General features: G+C 36.2%; 1 protein-coding gene across 6 annotated transcripts in view; it reads left to right on the forward strand.

Annotated features, from left to right (window-relative positions):
* The window catches only part of NBEAL1 (neurobeachin like 1), a 164,009-nt gene that overhangs the window by 33,088 nt on the left and 117,195 nt on the right, over window positions 1-13,726 (forward strand). For all 6 annotated transcript variants that reach the window (XM_061382133.1, XM_061382104.1, XM_061382147.1 and 3 more), the window contains 3 exons: window positions 3,223-3,304; window positions 3,866-3,993; window positions 10,498-10,580. In XM_061382133.1, the coding sequence (XP_061238117.1) occupies window positions 3,223-3,304; window positions 3,866-3,993; window positions 10,498-10,580 (293 nt within the window). The remainder of the gene's footprint in view (window positions 1-3,222; window positions 3,305-3,865; window positions 3,994-10,497; window positions 10,581-13,726) is intronic.

Below are 13,726 nucleotides of genomic sequence, written 5' to 3' on the forward strand. Positions count from 1 at the left end.
TTGGAGTTACAAACCAAAGTTACAGTAATTCTAGGTTTTACATGAACAGTATTTTTTTTCTTTAAATATGACCTCTTAAAATATATAAAAACAAAGAATGCAATTACAAATCATTGTTACAATAATATTCTCTTTTATAATTGCCCACATATTTACCTTCATTAATATCTTTATTTTTTCATACAACTTTGAGTTGCTGTGTAGTGTCCTTAATTTTCACCTTGCAGGACACTGTTGAGCATTTTTTGCATGGTCGACCTAGTTGGCACAGACTCCATTACCTTTCATTTTCTAGAAATGTCTTTGTTTCTCCCTTACTTTTGAAGCAGTTTGTCAGATATTGGATTGTTGGTTGATAGTTTTTTCTTTTAGCATTTTGAATATATTCTGTCACTGTCTTCTGACCTAAGTTTGTTATTAGAAATCTGCTGATAATTGTATTGAGGATATCTTATATGTGATGAATTACTCCTCTCTTCCTGCTTTAAAGATTCTCTCTATGTCCTTTGAGAATTTGATGATAACTTTGTGTGTCTCAGTATGGGTGTCTGTGAGTTCACCTTATTTGGAGTTTATTAAGCTTCTTGGCTGTTTATTTTCATGTCTTTCATCAAATTGGGAATGTTTTCACCCACTATTTCTTCAAGTATTCTCTGTTCCCCCTTTTCTTTCTCTTCTTTTTATGAAAATATTTTTATTTCTGTTATTTAGACTTGTTAGTTTCCAGTGTGCTATCTTCAGGTTCCCTGAGTCTTTCTTCTGCCTCTTCAAATCTGTCCTTGGATTCCTCTAGTATATTTTTCATTGTAATCGTTGTACTTTTCGGCACCAAAATTTCTTTTGGCTTCTTTTTAGTTTTTTAAATCTCTTTATTGATATTTCCATTTTGTTTACATATTAACTTCTTGATTTTCTCCACGCCTACCTTGAATACTTCGAGTGTCTTGAAGACAGTTAATTTGAAGTTTTTGTCCAATAAGTCTTTTTCAAGAAGTTTCTGTTGATTTCTTTTTTTCTCTTGACTGGGCCATAGTTCTCTAGTTCTTTGTATACCTTCTGATTTTCTTGTTAATTGAATGCAGGACATTGAATCTAATAATGTAATGCTGAAAATCAGATTTACCTTCCTTCCAGTGGTTTACTGCTTTTTGTTGTTACTTTTGTTTATTGCTTTTATAATATTTTTTTAATTACAGATTGTCTTTGTGCTGAGAATCAACCTGAGTTGTAAACCTGAGGTCTGCTCAAATCTATTATGATTTTCCCTCAGCATATGTGGTCACTCTCTAATTTTCCCCATTTATGCCATCATTTTTGAATATCCTGGTCTTTAATATCTGTCTCCCAAAAGGGGAAAAAAATTAAAAAGATGAAGGTGGGAAGGGAAATGACCCATTAAGTCCCATGGAAATTATGTTGCCCATAGAGGGAAGAGTAATAACTGTCGGGGTAGGTGCAATAGCAGTGGCTGCCTGTCTGTTTCTGTGCACCTTTATAATCAGACGCAGCAGTCGGTGATCAGAGCACAGATCTCCAATATTTGGAGGACAGGGTCCTTTTTGCCCATAATGGTTCCTGTAAGCTTGCTTCCAAGCTGCTTCTGGAACATATGCACAGCTGTTTACCACATGTCTGGGATGGGGATTGGTAGCTGCTGCTGTGCTAATAGCTGAAATTTAAATTAATGTCCATAATGTAGGACATTAATTGCAATTTACCATCCAAATCTTCATCTGGAAGTTGCCAGCCTTCATTAGAGGCTCAAGGTTTCCAAAATACTTACATCAAACTGATTTTGACAGTGTATCTGTTTCTAGGTGGGGAGACAGATTCCTTGTGCTTCCTACTTGGCTGTCTTCCCAGAATCCTCCACAGGGGCTTTGAATGTTACCTCTGCCTTTACTCTCTGCTTTCTCAAAGATGTCCTGCCATTCTGACTTCTTAAGAAGTCTATTAATTCAGTTAATTTTTCCTGTTCTTTTAGCATCTACTGAATTTTAAGATACAGAGTATTTTTCAAGGTCACAATGTCTCAGAACTTAATAGAGTTTTTTGTCTTAATAGAATTTTTTTTTAATATGTAAAGAAAAACACTGCCAAGGTTAGGTAGAGTACACTTTAGCATTTTATGTGTCATGGGAAAAAAAAGTGCAAGTTTTAGTTGCTCAGTTGTGACTCTCTGGGCTGTAGCCCACCAGGCTCCTCTGTCCATGGAATTGTTCAGGCAAGAATACTGGAGTGGGTAGCCATTCCCTTGTCCAGCGGCTCCTCCCGACTCAGGGATTGAACCTGGGTCTCCTGCATTGCAGGTGGATTCTTTACCAGCTGAGCCACCAGGGAAGCCCTTTATGTGCTATACCTTGATCTTGTTAAAAATGGAATAAAAATGAGGGTCAGATTTTAACTGAATGCCATGCCCTTGTTAATCCATTGCTTTTACACAAGGCATGTACTCTGCTCTCTTGGAGTATGTATAGATATCCACCCTTCTCTCAGGCTTTTTAATACAATTGAAGAGATATATTATGAGTCTAAAGAAAGTGAAGTCGCTCAGTCGTGTCCGACTCTTTGCGACCCCATGGACTGTAGCCTACCAGGGCTCCTCCATTGATGGGATTTTTCAGGCAAGAATACTGGAGTGGGTTGCCATTTCCTTCTCCAGGAGATCTTCCTGACCCAGGGATTGAACCCAGGCCTCCCGCAATGTAGGCAGACGCTTTACCATCTGAGCCACCAGGGATGAGTCCAAAAGGGGAACCCAATTTCAGAAAGCAAGATGATAACTGTAAAACTACACAAAATGTCTTGTAAAGGCAATGATATGTAAAAAAACCAAGCTAAGAATCTACAGAAGAAAATAGCAACTAATCTGGAAAGAAATAATGCACAATGTATCTATTTGCTAATGTTTGAGTTGTAAGAACATTAATGACTTTTACTCTTTCTACTTTGTGATATTTTCCAATTTTTCACAATAAGCAAATGCTAATTAACATGTATTTCTTATTCTCTGTTTATAGTAGTTAAATAGTGCTTGAGGTGTGTTTTGCATTCTCAGTGGGAAAGCAATTATATAATCAAATTGATTTTAAGTTTTAATGAATATTATTTGTACTTCATTTGCCAACAAGTGTTCTGAAAATCAGTCTGAATATGAGCATGCATTTTTCTCACCATTCATATGCAATAAATATATGGCTATTCTTTTTTTTTCTCTCACAGAAATCTATCTAATGTAGAAGAAATTGGGACCTGCTCATATATCAACCATGTTATCACTATGACAACACTCTATATTCAGCAAGTAGGTGTGAATTAATATATTTCTTTTTGTTGCTTTACTGAGAGTAATTAGTTTTTACTTTTTAAAATTTAGTAAAGTTAAATGTTTTCAGAGGAGGTATTAATTGAGAAGATCATTAAATTATCATTGGGTACATTATTGCAGGCATCTTATGCATATTATCTAAAAGTAGAAAAACAGTTATTAATACATTTTGTTATTTTAATTTAAAAATTGAAACATTTTGTAAGTGGCTTTTTAAAATGGCACAGTTTGTCATTTTATGTTTTTATTATTTATTCATCAAATAGCCCTCTTACTGAAAGCATCTTCATTTTTGGAAAAATGTTTGGCTGACAATTTGAAACCTTTCCTAGGAAATATTTAAAATTTGAGTGGTTATATGTAGTCCATATGATTAACTGACCTTCTGCAGATTCAAGTGGAACTTAGACTTATTTGAATAAAAATTATCTGTTATTATTAGATGACTGAAACATAGTTATCTCTTAATGATATTGCACAGTATGTCATATGGCTTAATATTTTTAAGTGCATATAATTTTATATTTAAATTCTCAGTTAAAAAGCAAAAAAAAAGAGAAGGAATTGGCAGATCAGACATCTATTGAAGAATTTGTGATCCATGCATTGGCATTTTGTGAAAGTTTATATGATCCATATCGGAATTGGAGGCAACGAATTTCAGGGTATGTTTTATAAATCATAGTGTTCATTTGCACACTTAATGTCCTAGTGAATGTAATTCTTCAAAGCAGGTCTCGTTCTCTGTGAAAGCAACTGGTAAGTTGTGTTTGAGGCTCCATCTCTATCTCTGAAATAGAGAAGTACATTAGAGGTAATGAATTAGTGGTAAATGCCACTTCTGGATAATTAATTTACTCTGATCTTTTATTTTGTGATGCAATTGAATGCTAATAATCTGATGGTAAAAAATCTCAGAGCACAGTAACATCAAGTAGAGTATACATATTTTTCAAGGAAATTTCTCTTTTTATAAAAGCATATTTCATAATTTGTAAATGAATTTTAATAATGTTTTATGTATTAATGTTTATTTTAAATTGTGGACCTTGTGTCAGCCAAGGTCTAGTTAGGAAAACAGAAACCAGTGCTTTAAAAGAGAGAATATAGCAAAAGGAAAGTTTTAAGTAGGTATTAGTGAAGTCGCTCAGTCGTGTCCAACTCTTTGCAACCCCATGGACTGGAGCCTGCCAGGCTTCTCAGTCCATGGGATTTTCCAGGGAAGAGCACTGGAGTGGGTTGCCATTTCCTTCTCCAGGGGATTTTCCTGGCCCAGGGATCGAACCCAGGTCTCCCGCATTGTAGGCAGACGCTTTACCCTCTGAGCCTCCAGGGAAGCCAGGTATTAGAGGATTCAAAGAGCAAAAGGGGGGACACTAGTGTAATATAGAAATAGTGGCTTTAGGAAGCAGCTACTTCCCTGGGGCTGTGGGAACAAAGGGAAGAGTTTGGAGTTATCAGGAACTAGAAGTTTCAGAGAAGGGGTCCTGCAGTTCCTGGGTATGAGATTTCTGAGGAAAGAGCCCTAAGCCAGTGCTGATATCACTGAGCAGCCATGAAGAGCTGGTTCTGGGATTGCCGAAAATAAGCTGAAGACAGAAACCAACTGTGAATGCCATAGTTAAGAACTGTTGGCTGGTGAAAAAAAGAAAAGCAATAAAGAATCATTCTCCTTTCAACCATTCAGTCTTCCAGTCTCCATTTAGTACCAAGTGTTGATGAAACCAAGACTGAGGTACCTGGAGAAAAAGAAATATAGTTTGTAGCATGCCTATGCTGCATCACAAAGCAGATGAAATGTGGAATGATGGATTGGTAGCTTAGCAACAAAGGCATAATTACCAGTACACAGCTCAAAGAGTATAAAAAACTCAGATGACTTTCTTACCTTTGGGAAAAGAATAGGTATATTGTCACCTACAGTCAGATCTCTTTTTTCAATCTCCCTGTCTGCTGTACTTTCAATCTGAAGATGTTTTATATTCAGTGTAATTTGTCTTATTTATAAGCAATTCCTACTTCCTACAACATTTCGTTACTAGAATGTTTTGATTTTTTTTAAATAGGATTTTCAGGATTTCCAGGGTATGATACCCTCACTTTGAATAGCCACTGTTGAATAGTGGTTAAGAATTAATAACTGAAAAAAAAAAAAAGAGTTAATAACTGAGAGAACATGTATATAGACTATGTGGTAGTACTTTGTATGTTCTATATAGTAATATTTTATTGAAATAACACATATTTTAGCTAAAGCAAGAAGAGTCTAATAGAAATAATAGGAACAAATATTCCAGCTATTAAATATAACTGGCTTCCCAGGTAACTCAGTGGTAAAGAATCCACTTGCCAATTCAGGAGATGCAAGAGACACTGGTTCGATCCCCTGGGTCAGGGAGATCCCCTGGAGGAGGACATGGCAACCCACTCCAATATTCTTGCCTGGAAAATTCCATAGACAGAGGAGCCTGGCAGGCTATAGTTTATGGGGTTGCAGAGTCAGAAATGACTGAATGACTTATCACTGCCATTAAATATAATGATCCTATCCACTTATACATTTGCTTTCCTTTATATGTTGAAATAAGTTGTCTTTAGTCATAAACCATGGAGGAAGAAAGGAATTCATAAGTCTGTACCAGTGATTGATTGATAAAGATTGGGAGAGAGAGAAAAATAAGGGAGTAGAGAGGGCTCTTGCTTCCATTAGAAGGTCAAATGACAATTAGGAATGTACAGGGGATGCTGATGTTTGAAAAGAATCAACATTTTGGACACATTATAGGAAAGTTAGGAATCCAAATCTACGGTGGTGAAAGTTTGGTAAGGAACATGGGTTTTGCATAATTTTAAAGTGTTTCTCTACAGAATTACTTTCTTGTTGCAAAGGATAAATTAGTAATTATTTTGTACAGTACTGGATAGTACATTGACTGGATAATCAAAATTAACGTCATCATTCAGAATCAGGTGGACACCCTGTGCCTACAACTGTGATACTCTAAGAAGGACCCATCGTTGCATGTATAATATTCCAGCTAAGAATGCATAATCTGAATCTTAATTGTATGGAAACATCAAGCAAACTCCAAAGGGACAACATTTTAGTGAATAAAAGGAAGAGTTAGGAGACAGCATTCTTTAAAAGTATCATAGAGAAAAGCTGTGGAAATGTTTCAGATTAAAGAAAGTAAAAGAGGTGTGACTGCCAAATGCAATGCCTGACCCTGGATAGGAAACTGTACTTAGGGACGAGAAGGTGGGAATGCTTTAGAACACTGTTAGGTCAGTTGACATATTGGATTATAATAGTAGTTTCAATAAATGTATAACGTTAATGCTAAGTGTATTGAGATTTATAACAGTACTGTAATATTATATATGACAGTATCCCTATTCCTAGGAATTATTCACTATCAAGTATTTAGAGGTAAAAGGGCATAATATTCATAATTTCCCTTAAATGTTCTGAAAAATTATAGGTCTCAATATGTGTACATATATAAATACACATCGGAGAAGGCAATGGCACCCCACTCCAGTACTCTTGCCTGGAAAATCCCATGGATCGAGGAGTCTGATAGGCTGTGGTCCATGGGGTCGCTAAGAGTCGGACGTGACTGAGCGACTTCACTTTCACTTTTCACTTTCACGCATTGGAGAAGGAAATGGCAGCCCACTCCAGTGTTCTTGCCTGGAAAATCCCAGGGGCAGGGGAGCCTGGTGGGCTGCCGTCTGTGGGGTCACACAGAGTCGGACACGAAGCGACTTAGCAGCAGCAGCATAAACACACACATATATAAATATATGTGCATATATATTTTGGGGGAAGAGTAAGCAAATTATAAAGCATTTAGGATAAGATTTTAAACAATGACCCTGAGTAAGCGCTTCTTGAAGTTCTTTATACTATTTTTATTCTGGCAGCTTTTGCCAGAGTTTAAATTTATTTCCGGATAAAAAGTTTAAAAATTGAGAATAAAAAACTTATGTTCTAGGTATGATGGGAACACAAAAAAAGCATAGAAAAATTGACCAGGGGACATAAACTTTAGAAAACTGAGATGCAAACAAACATGTTGCATCCCTCTCAGCAACCTGTTGCTGTGTATTGGCATCAGCTAGGTGCTAAATGCTTGGCCAGATACCAGTTAATAATGGAGCAACCAAATATACTATGTTTTAAAAATGATACATTATTAGCTGTTCTGTTTCAACCTGTTGAAAGCATGCAGTGTAAATTACTTATGCTCTGATACCTGTTATGATATAATTGTTTTCTCCTCTTTTAATTAAGCTTATTAATTTTTACCACAAGTATAATGGAAATTATTTATGTTTGTATGTCACATCTAATACAGGGCCTTTAGAATGAGTCATTAATCACAGATCACAAGAGTATATTTTTATTGTGTTAATCAAATGAGAATCTTTATTGTTTGCAGTACAGGATCTTTGGATAGGATATATATTCTATTAGTTAATATCATAATTAATAATGTGCAAAATGTAAATAATATTGTGGAAAAGCCTAACTGAAGCTAAATCAGATTTCATCCTTTTAAAATTAATTTTTCTACAACATGACTGATTTTTTATTTTTTTTATAGTTTGACTCAGTTTTTTATTTGAAACTAGTAATATTTGTATTGTTTAAAGACATGCACTAAAAACCCTGGTAAGGTCTTAATTAAACAGGAAGATCCAGTGATGTTCCAAGATGTTATGTTTGTAAATACAGAAGTATGATAATTCCTAAGCCCTCTGGAAAATGGAAATAGGCATAGATTTGGAAAACAGTGCAGTAACAAATGGTGTCTGATATGATTTCTAGTGAATCTTGATATTAGAGCTGAATCTTAGAACTTTTTATTCGATTATTACTGAGTCCTATCCTGTTTGTCTTATTCTATGGTCAGTTGGCTTTTCTTACTTTACAGTTACAAGGAAAATAATTTCAATAACATAATGGAGTATTGTTCAGATTGTTAAGAAGAAGGCAGCTTAATGTAGTGCTTTATCAGTAATTCATATTTAAATATATGGGATTTCTTTGTAGTTGTCCTCCAAATATTTTCTATTTTGTTGGCTCTAACAGTGTTAAAAGCATGTTCAGGGAATGAGAAAAAAAGTATATATATATATTTTTCTAATTTTTCAACAAGCCACCAGTTGCTGATGTATCATCATAACAGTAACCTTTGTTCCCTAAACCCCATATCCACCATGCCCATCTAAGATACACTTATTTTGTGTTGAATTAAAATGTTCTTGGTAAAAGCACATGCTGTTTGTGTTGGTCTTACCAAAGTCAGTAGAAATATTTCAGCCATCAAAACTACTGGAATTGTGATTCCAGCCCTCTAGATCAGTATCCTTCATTGTGAAGGAAGCCAGTAGTATGGAGTCTGTGTGTCCAAATAAAATTTCAGAAAGTGGCACAAAATAGCTTGATTTTAGTCGTGCTGTATAAACTACTGCCTTAGGTGTCAACTGGAAAGGTCAGTTTTCATTCCAATCCCAAAGAAAGGCAATGCCAGGTAATGCTCAAACTACCGCACAATTGTATTCATCTCACACGCTAGTAAAGTAATGCTCAAAATTCTCCACGCCAGGCTTCAGCAATATGTGAACCGTGAACTTCCAGATGTTCAAGCTGGTTTTAGAAAAGGCAGAGGAACCAGAGATCATATTACCAACGTCCGCTGGATCATGGAAAAAGCAAGAGAGTTCCAGGAAAACATCTATTTCTGCTTTATTGACTATGCCAAAGCCTTTGACTGTGTGGATCACAATAAACTGTGGAAAATTCTGAAAGAGATGGGAATACCAGACCACCTGGTCTGCCTTTTGAGAAATTTGTATGCAGGTCAGGAAGCAACAGTTAGAACTGGACATGGAACAACAGACTGGTTCCAAATAGGAAAAGGAGTACATCAAGGCTGTATATTGTCACCCTGTTTATTTAACTTATATGCAGAGTACATCATGAGAAACGCTGGACTGGAAGAAACACAAACTGGAATCAAGATTGCCAGGAGAAATATCAATAACCTCAGATATGCAGATGACACCACCCTTCTGGCAGGAAGTGAAGAGGAACTCAAAAGCCTCTTGATGAAAGTGAAAGAGGAGAGTGAAAAAGTTGGCTTAAAGCTCAACATTCAGAAAACTAACATCATGGCATCCGGTCCCACCACTTCATGGGAAATAGATGGGGAAACAGTGGAAACAGGGTCAGACTTTATTTTTCTGGGCTCCAAAATCACTACAGATGGTGACTGCAGCCATGAAATTAAAAGACGCTTACTCCTTGGAAGGAAAGTTATGACCAACCTAGATAGCATATTCAAAAGCAGAGACATTACTTTGCCAACAAAGGTTTGTCTAGTCAAGGCTATGGTTTTTCCCGTGGTCATGTATGAATGTGAGAGTTGGACTGTGAAGAAGGCTGAGCGCCGAAGAATTGATGCTTTTGAACTGTGGTGTTGGAGAAGACTCTTGAGAGTCCCTTGGACTGCAAGGAGATCCAACCAGTCCATTCTGAAGAAGATCAGCCCTGGGATTTCTTTGGAAGAAATGATGCTAAAGCTGAAACTCCAGTACTTTGGCCACCTCATGCGAAGAGTTGACTTATTGGAAAAGACTCTGATGGTGGGAGGGATTGGGGGCAGGAGAAGAAGGGGACGACAGAGGATTAGAGGGCTGGATGGCATCACTGACTCGATGGACGTGAGTCTCAGTGAACTCCGGGAGTTGGTGATGGACAGGGAGGCCTGGTGTGCTGCGATTCATGGGGTCGCAAAGAGTCGGACACGACTGAGCGACTGATCTGATCTGATCTGATCGACTAAATTCTTTTACAGATTGGAAATTTTAAAAGGCTAGTTCCTTTTTCTATTTCTAGTTGTTATAAGACTTTTAATGTGGCTGCTATGTTTCACCAGTAACTGTTGTAAATTTTTTTGCACAATTCAAAAGAAAAAATCCTTTCAGTTGGTGAGCATTTAAATTATTGGCTAGACTTCCCTTTCAAGCTTATTCCAATTCTGGTGGTGTATTTTTAATATACAAATGAAAAGCAAAGTATTGTTTATCATTGTTTTTGCAATTGTGCCTTCTCCATTTGCCCATGTTGTAATATGCCATTAACTTCTTTTTAATGGTAGACGAATCTTTAGTACTGTGGAAAAGAGCAGACAGAAATATAAACCAGCTTCTCTCACAGTGGAGTTCGTCCCTTTCTTTTATCGTAAGTAACAGCTCTAATTTCTCTTGCTTTGATTCTGATGTTACTCTGATCATTCCTTATTCTTATTCTGATTCTGACCTTGTTTCAGCTTGTGTATTTATAAGATAAAGATTCTAAGAACCTGTTACTAGAGAAGTTGATTGTTATTTTGCTGTCATTATTCCTCTTGGTTTTATTTAATTTACTGTTCTCTGAGTGTTTTTCTTTTGAGAAGAGCTGAATGTTTTAAAGACAATAGTATATTTTGGAACTTCAGAACTTTTACTGAAAATAATCTTGAGAGAATTGGTTCCTATTTGTATGATCTATATGGACTCTAGTTTTCTTTCTTTAAAAAAATGATTATGCTGTATTTCAAGAATATAGAACATTTTGCAGAATGTAATAGCAACCTCCTGTGTTTCCCACTCAAATTTGTCAGATTTTAACATTTTGCCATTTTACCACATTTTTGTTCACCTTTTCCCCCTCTAAGAAATAAGACAGAAATAGTCCCTTGTAGGGCAATTGATCCTGCCCAAAATGTCTTCCCTCATGGCACAGACAGTAAAGAGTCTGCCTACAATGCAAGAGACCCAGGTTTGATCCCTGGGTTGGGGAGATCCCCTGGAGAAGGAAACGGCAACCCACTCCAGTATTCTTCCTGGAAAATCCCATGGTTGCAGGAGTCTGGTGGGCTTCAGTGCATGGGGTTGCAGACTCAGGCGCAACTGAGCAGATAACACAAAATGTACATAAAGACATTTGGTTCTATGCAGTTGGAAAGAGTCAGACATGACTTAGTGACTAAACAACAGCAAAATGTCCATAAGACATTTGGCTATGCCAAAAGGTCCTTGAAATTTAATCCTATCCAAAATGAGCATATTTGGTTCGTGCTGAATAGTTTTGGGTAGGACCAAATATCAAGGAGCTTTTGGCATGGACCAAATATCTTATGGACATTTTGCACCGGACCAAAGGTCTGCTTATCAATTAGTTCTTTGATTGCTTGGTGAAGATGAATGCAATACTTTGCTTGACCACCAGTAGTGATACTGGTTTTAGCTAGATAAGCAAGCTCATGTGTCCACACCGGGAAAGCCAGCATTCCAGGGAAACAGTGTAGGCATTTCTTTTCAGAAGGAGATCTCACAACATTACTAGGGCTTTTCTTGGATTTTCCAAGTCAGGATATGAAACCAAACTGATGGGTGTGTGAGCCACCCTGGCTTTGAAGTGCAGTATCCCATAGAAGACATTTATACCATTATACCCGTGAATGTAACTTCTAAATCCTAGGAAAGGAAATGCCTAAATTATAATTTACACTGAAATCAGGGAAGCCCAGGGTTATAAGTTCCCATCAGGTTATTTATAGTCATCATAATCTTTCTAGTCCAGATCAAGGGGCATTTTTACCATGAACAGTGTTGCCTGGTAACACGTTTGTCACGCATTGACTATCTACATTTGTCATATTTCCAGTGATTGAATTCTTGGTGCATTTTCTAATAGAGAAGGAAGAAGAGTTTTTCTTACCCTGCATAGAGTGAATATCTTATTTTTCAATACTTTTTCATTTAATATTTTTGCACTCATTGATGATACTTGCAGTTATTTCATTCAGGGTTGCAATATTATCTTCAGATTCCATTCTTATACTTCCATAAGTTGTTATATTCTGTAAAAAGAATTTTCCCTCATCCATTGGAGATAAATTACAATTATTCCTAAAAAGGCTGCATAAAGTACTTAAATCTTTCTCTTTTACTGTTTTCAAAATGAGTTCAAATAATACTTAAGTGGGACAAAGGTTTTATTTCTCCCTTTTTTATGTATCACTGTGGACTCAGTCTTTTATTTACTCAGCATTTTAGAATCAGTTATAGGTTTTTTTTTAAATACTTATTTTTATTTCTTTGGGTGTTCCGGGTCTTAGTTGCAGCACGTGGGATCTTTGACTTTTGTTGCACACCCAGGATCTTAGTTGCACCATGTAAAATCTAGTTTCTGACCCCAGATTTGAACCCTGGGCTACCTGCATTGGGAATGCAGAGTCTTAGTTACAGGACCACCAAGGAAGTCCCTCAGTTGTAGTTTTTGATGGTAAAATTATTCTAAACTTGATCACTGAGAATATTTTCTCCTAGAATGTTTATCTTTTCATTTGAGTCTTTTGAAACATAGAAATTTTAAATCTGAGTGGAATCTAATTTATAAAATTTTTCTGATGATCTGTGGTTTTTGTGTCTTCCCAAAGAAATCTTGCTAATTACCTCAAGGTCATGAAGATTTTCTCTTATGTTTTCTTCTATTAGGTCAGTTACCTGTTTTAAGTCGGTATTTTGTATCTAGCCTAAGGTTTCTCATTATTGTTCCAGCAATATTTGTTGAAGAAACTGTTCTTTTCTTCTTTTGAATTACCTTGGCACATTTGTCAGAAATTGGTTGACAGTAAAACATGGGTTGACTTCTGGCTTCTCCTTTTTGTTCCGTGTGTCTGCCTTTATGCTGTTTCTACACTGTACTGATTATTGTGAGTTGATACCAAGTCTTGAAGTCATTAAAACCTCCAACTTTATTCTTCTTTCTCAAGGTGTTTCTGCTATTCTGGTTCCTTTGCATTTTAATATATGTTTTAGAATCTGTTTTTCAGTATTGTTACAAAAAAGCTTGCTGGGATTTTGATTGAGATTGTATTGAATCTCTGGGACTATTTGAGGAGAATTGCCACTTTAAGAATATTTAGACTTCCAACTCATGAGTCTGATGTATCTCATCAATTATTTGTATGTTACTTATTTTTTCAGTCAATTTTACATAGTTTTCAGCATGTAGATTGTGCACGTATTTGGTTAATTTATCCCAAAATATCTATCTCAAGTGTAGATGTACAGTCTGTAAAATAAACTATTGCAGATTTTTAAAAAAGTCGTATTTTCATGTCTCTTTCTATCCATGGTAATATTCTTTGCCTTGCCTTAATAATATTTCTTGCCTGTTTTGTCAGTGTCAGTATATTGCTGATACTCCAACAGTCTTATGATTAGAATTTACATAGTGTATCTTTTTTTACACCCTCTCTCTGTGTTTCCTGGCTGAATAGAACTCTGTCGTGTGCGAAATCTCACAATTCGGCTTACAACCTCTTGTAGGTTTTTGGC

This window comes from Bos javanicus, chromosome 2 (genome assembly GCF_032452875.1).
Source record: "Bos javanicus breed banteng chromosome 2, ARS-OSU_banteng_1.0, whole genome shotgun sequence".
NCBI classification, from domain to species: Eukaryota; Metazoa; Chordata; class Mammalia; order Artiodactyla; family Bovidae; genus Bos; species Bos javanicus.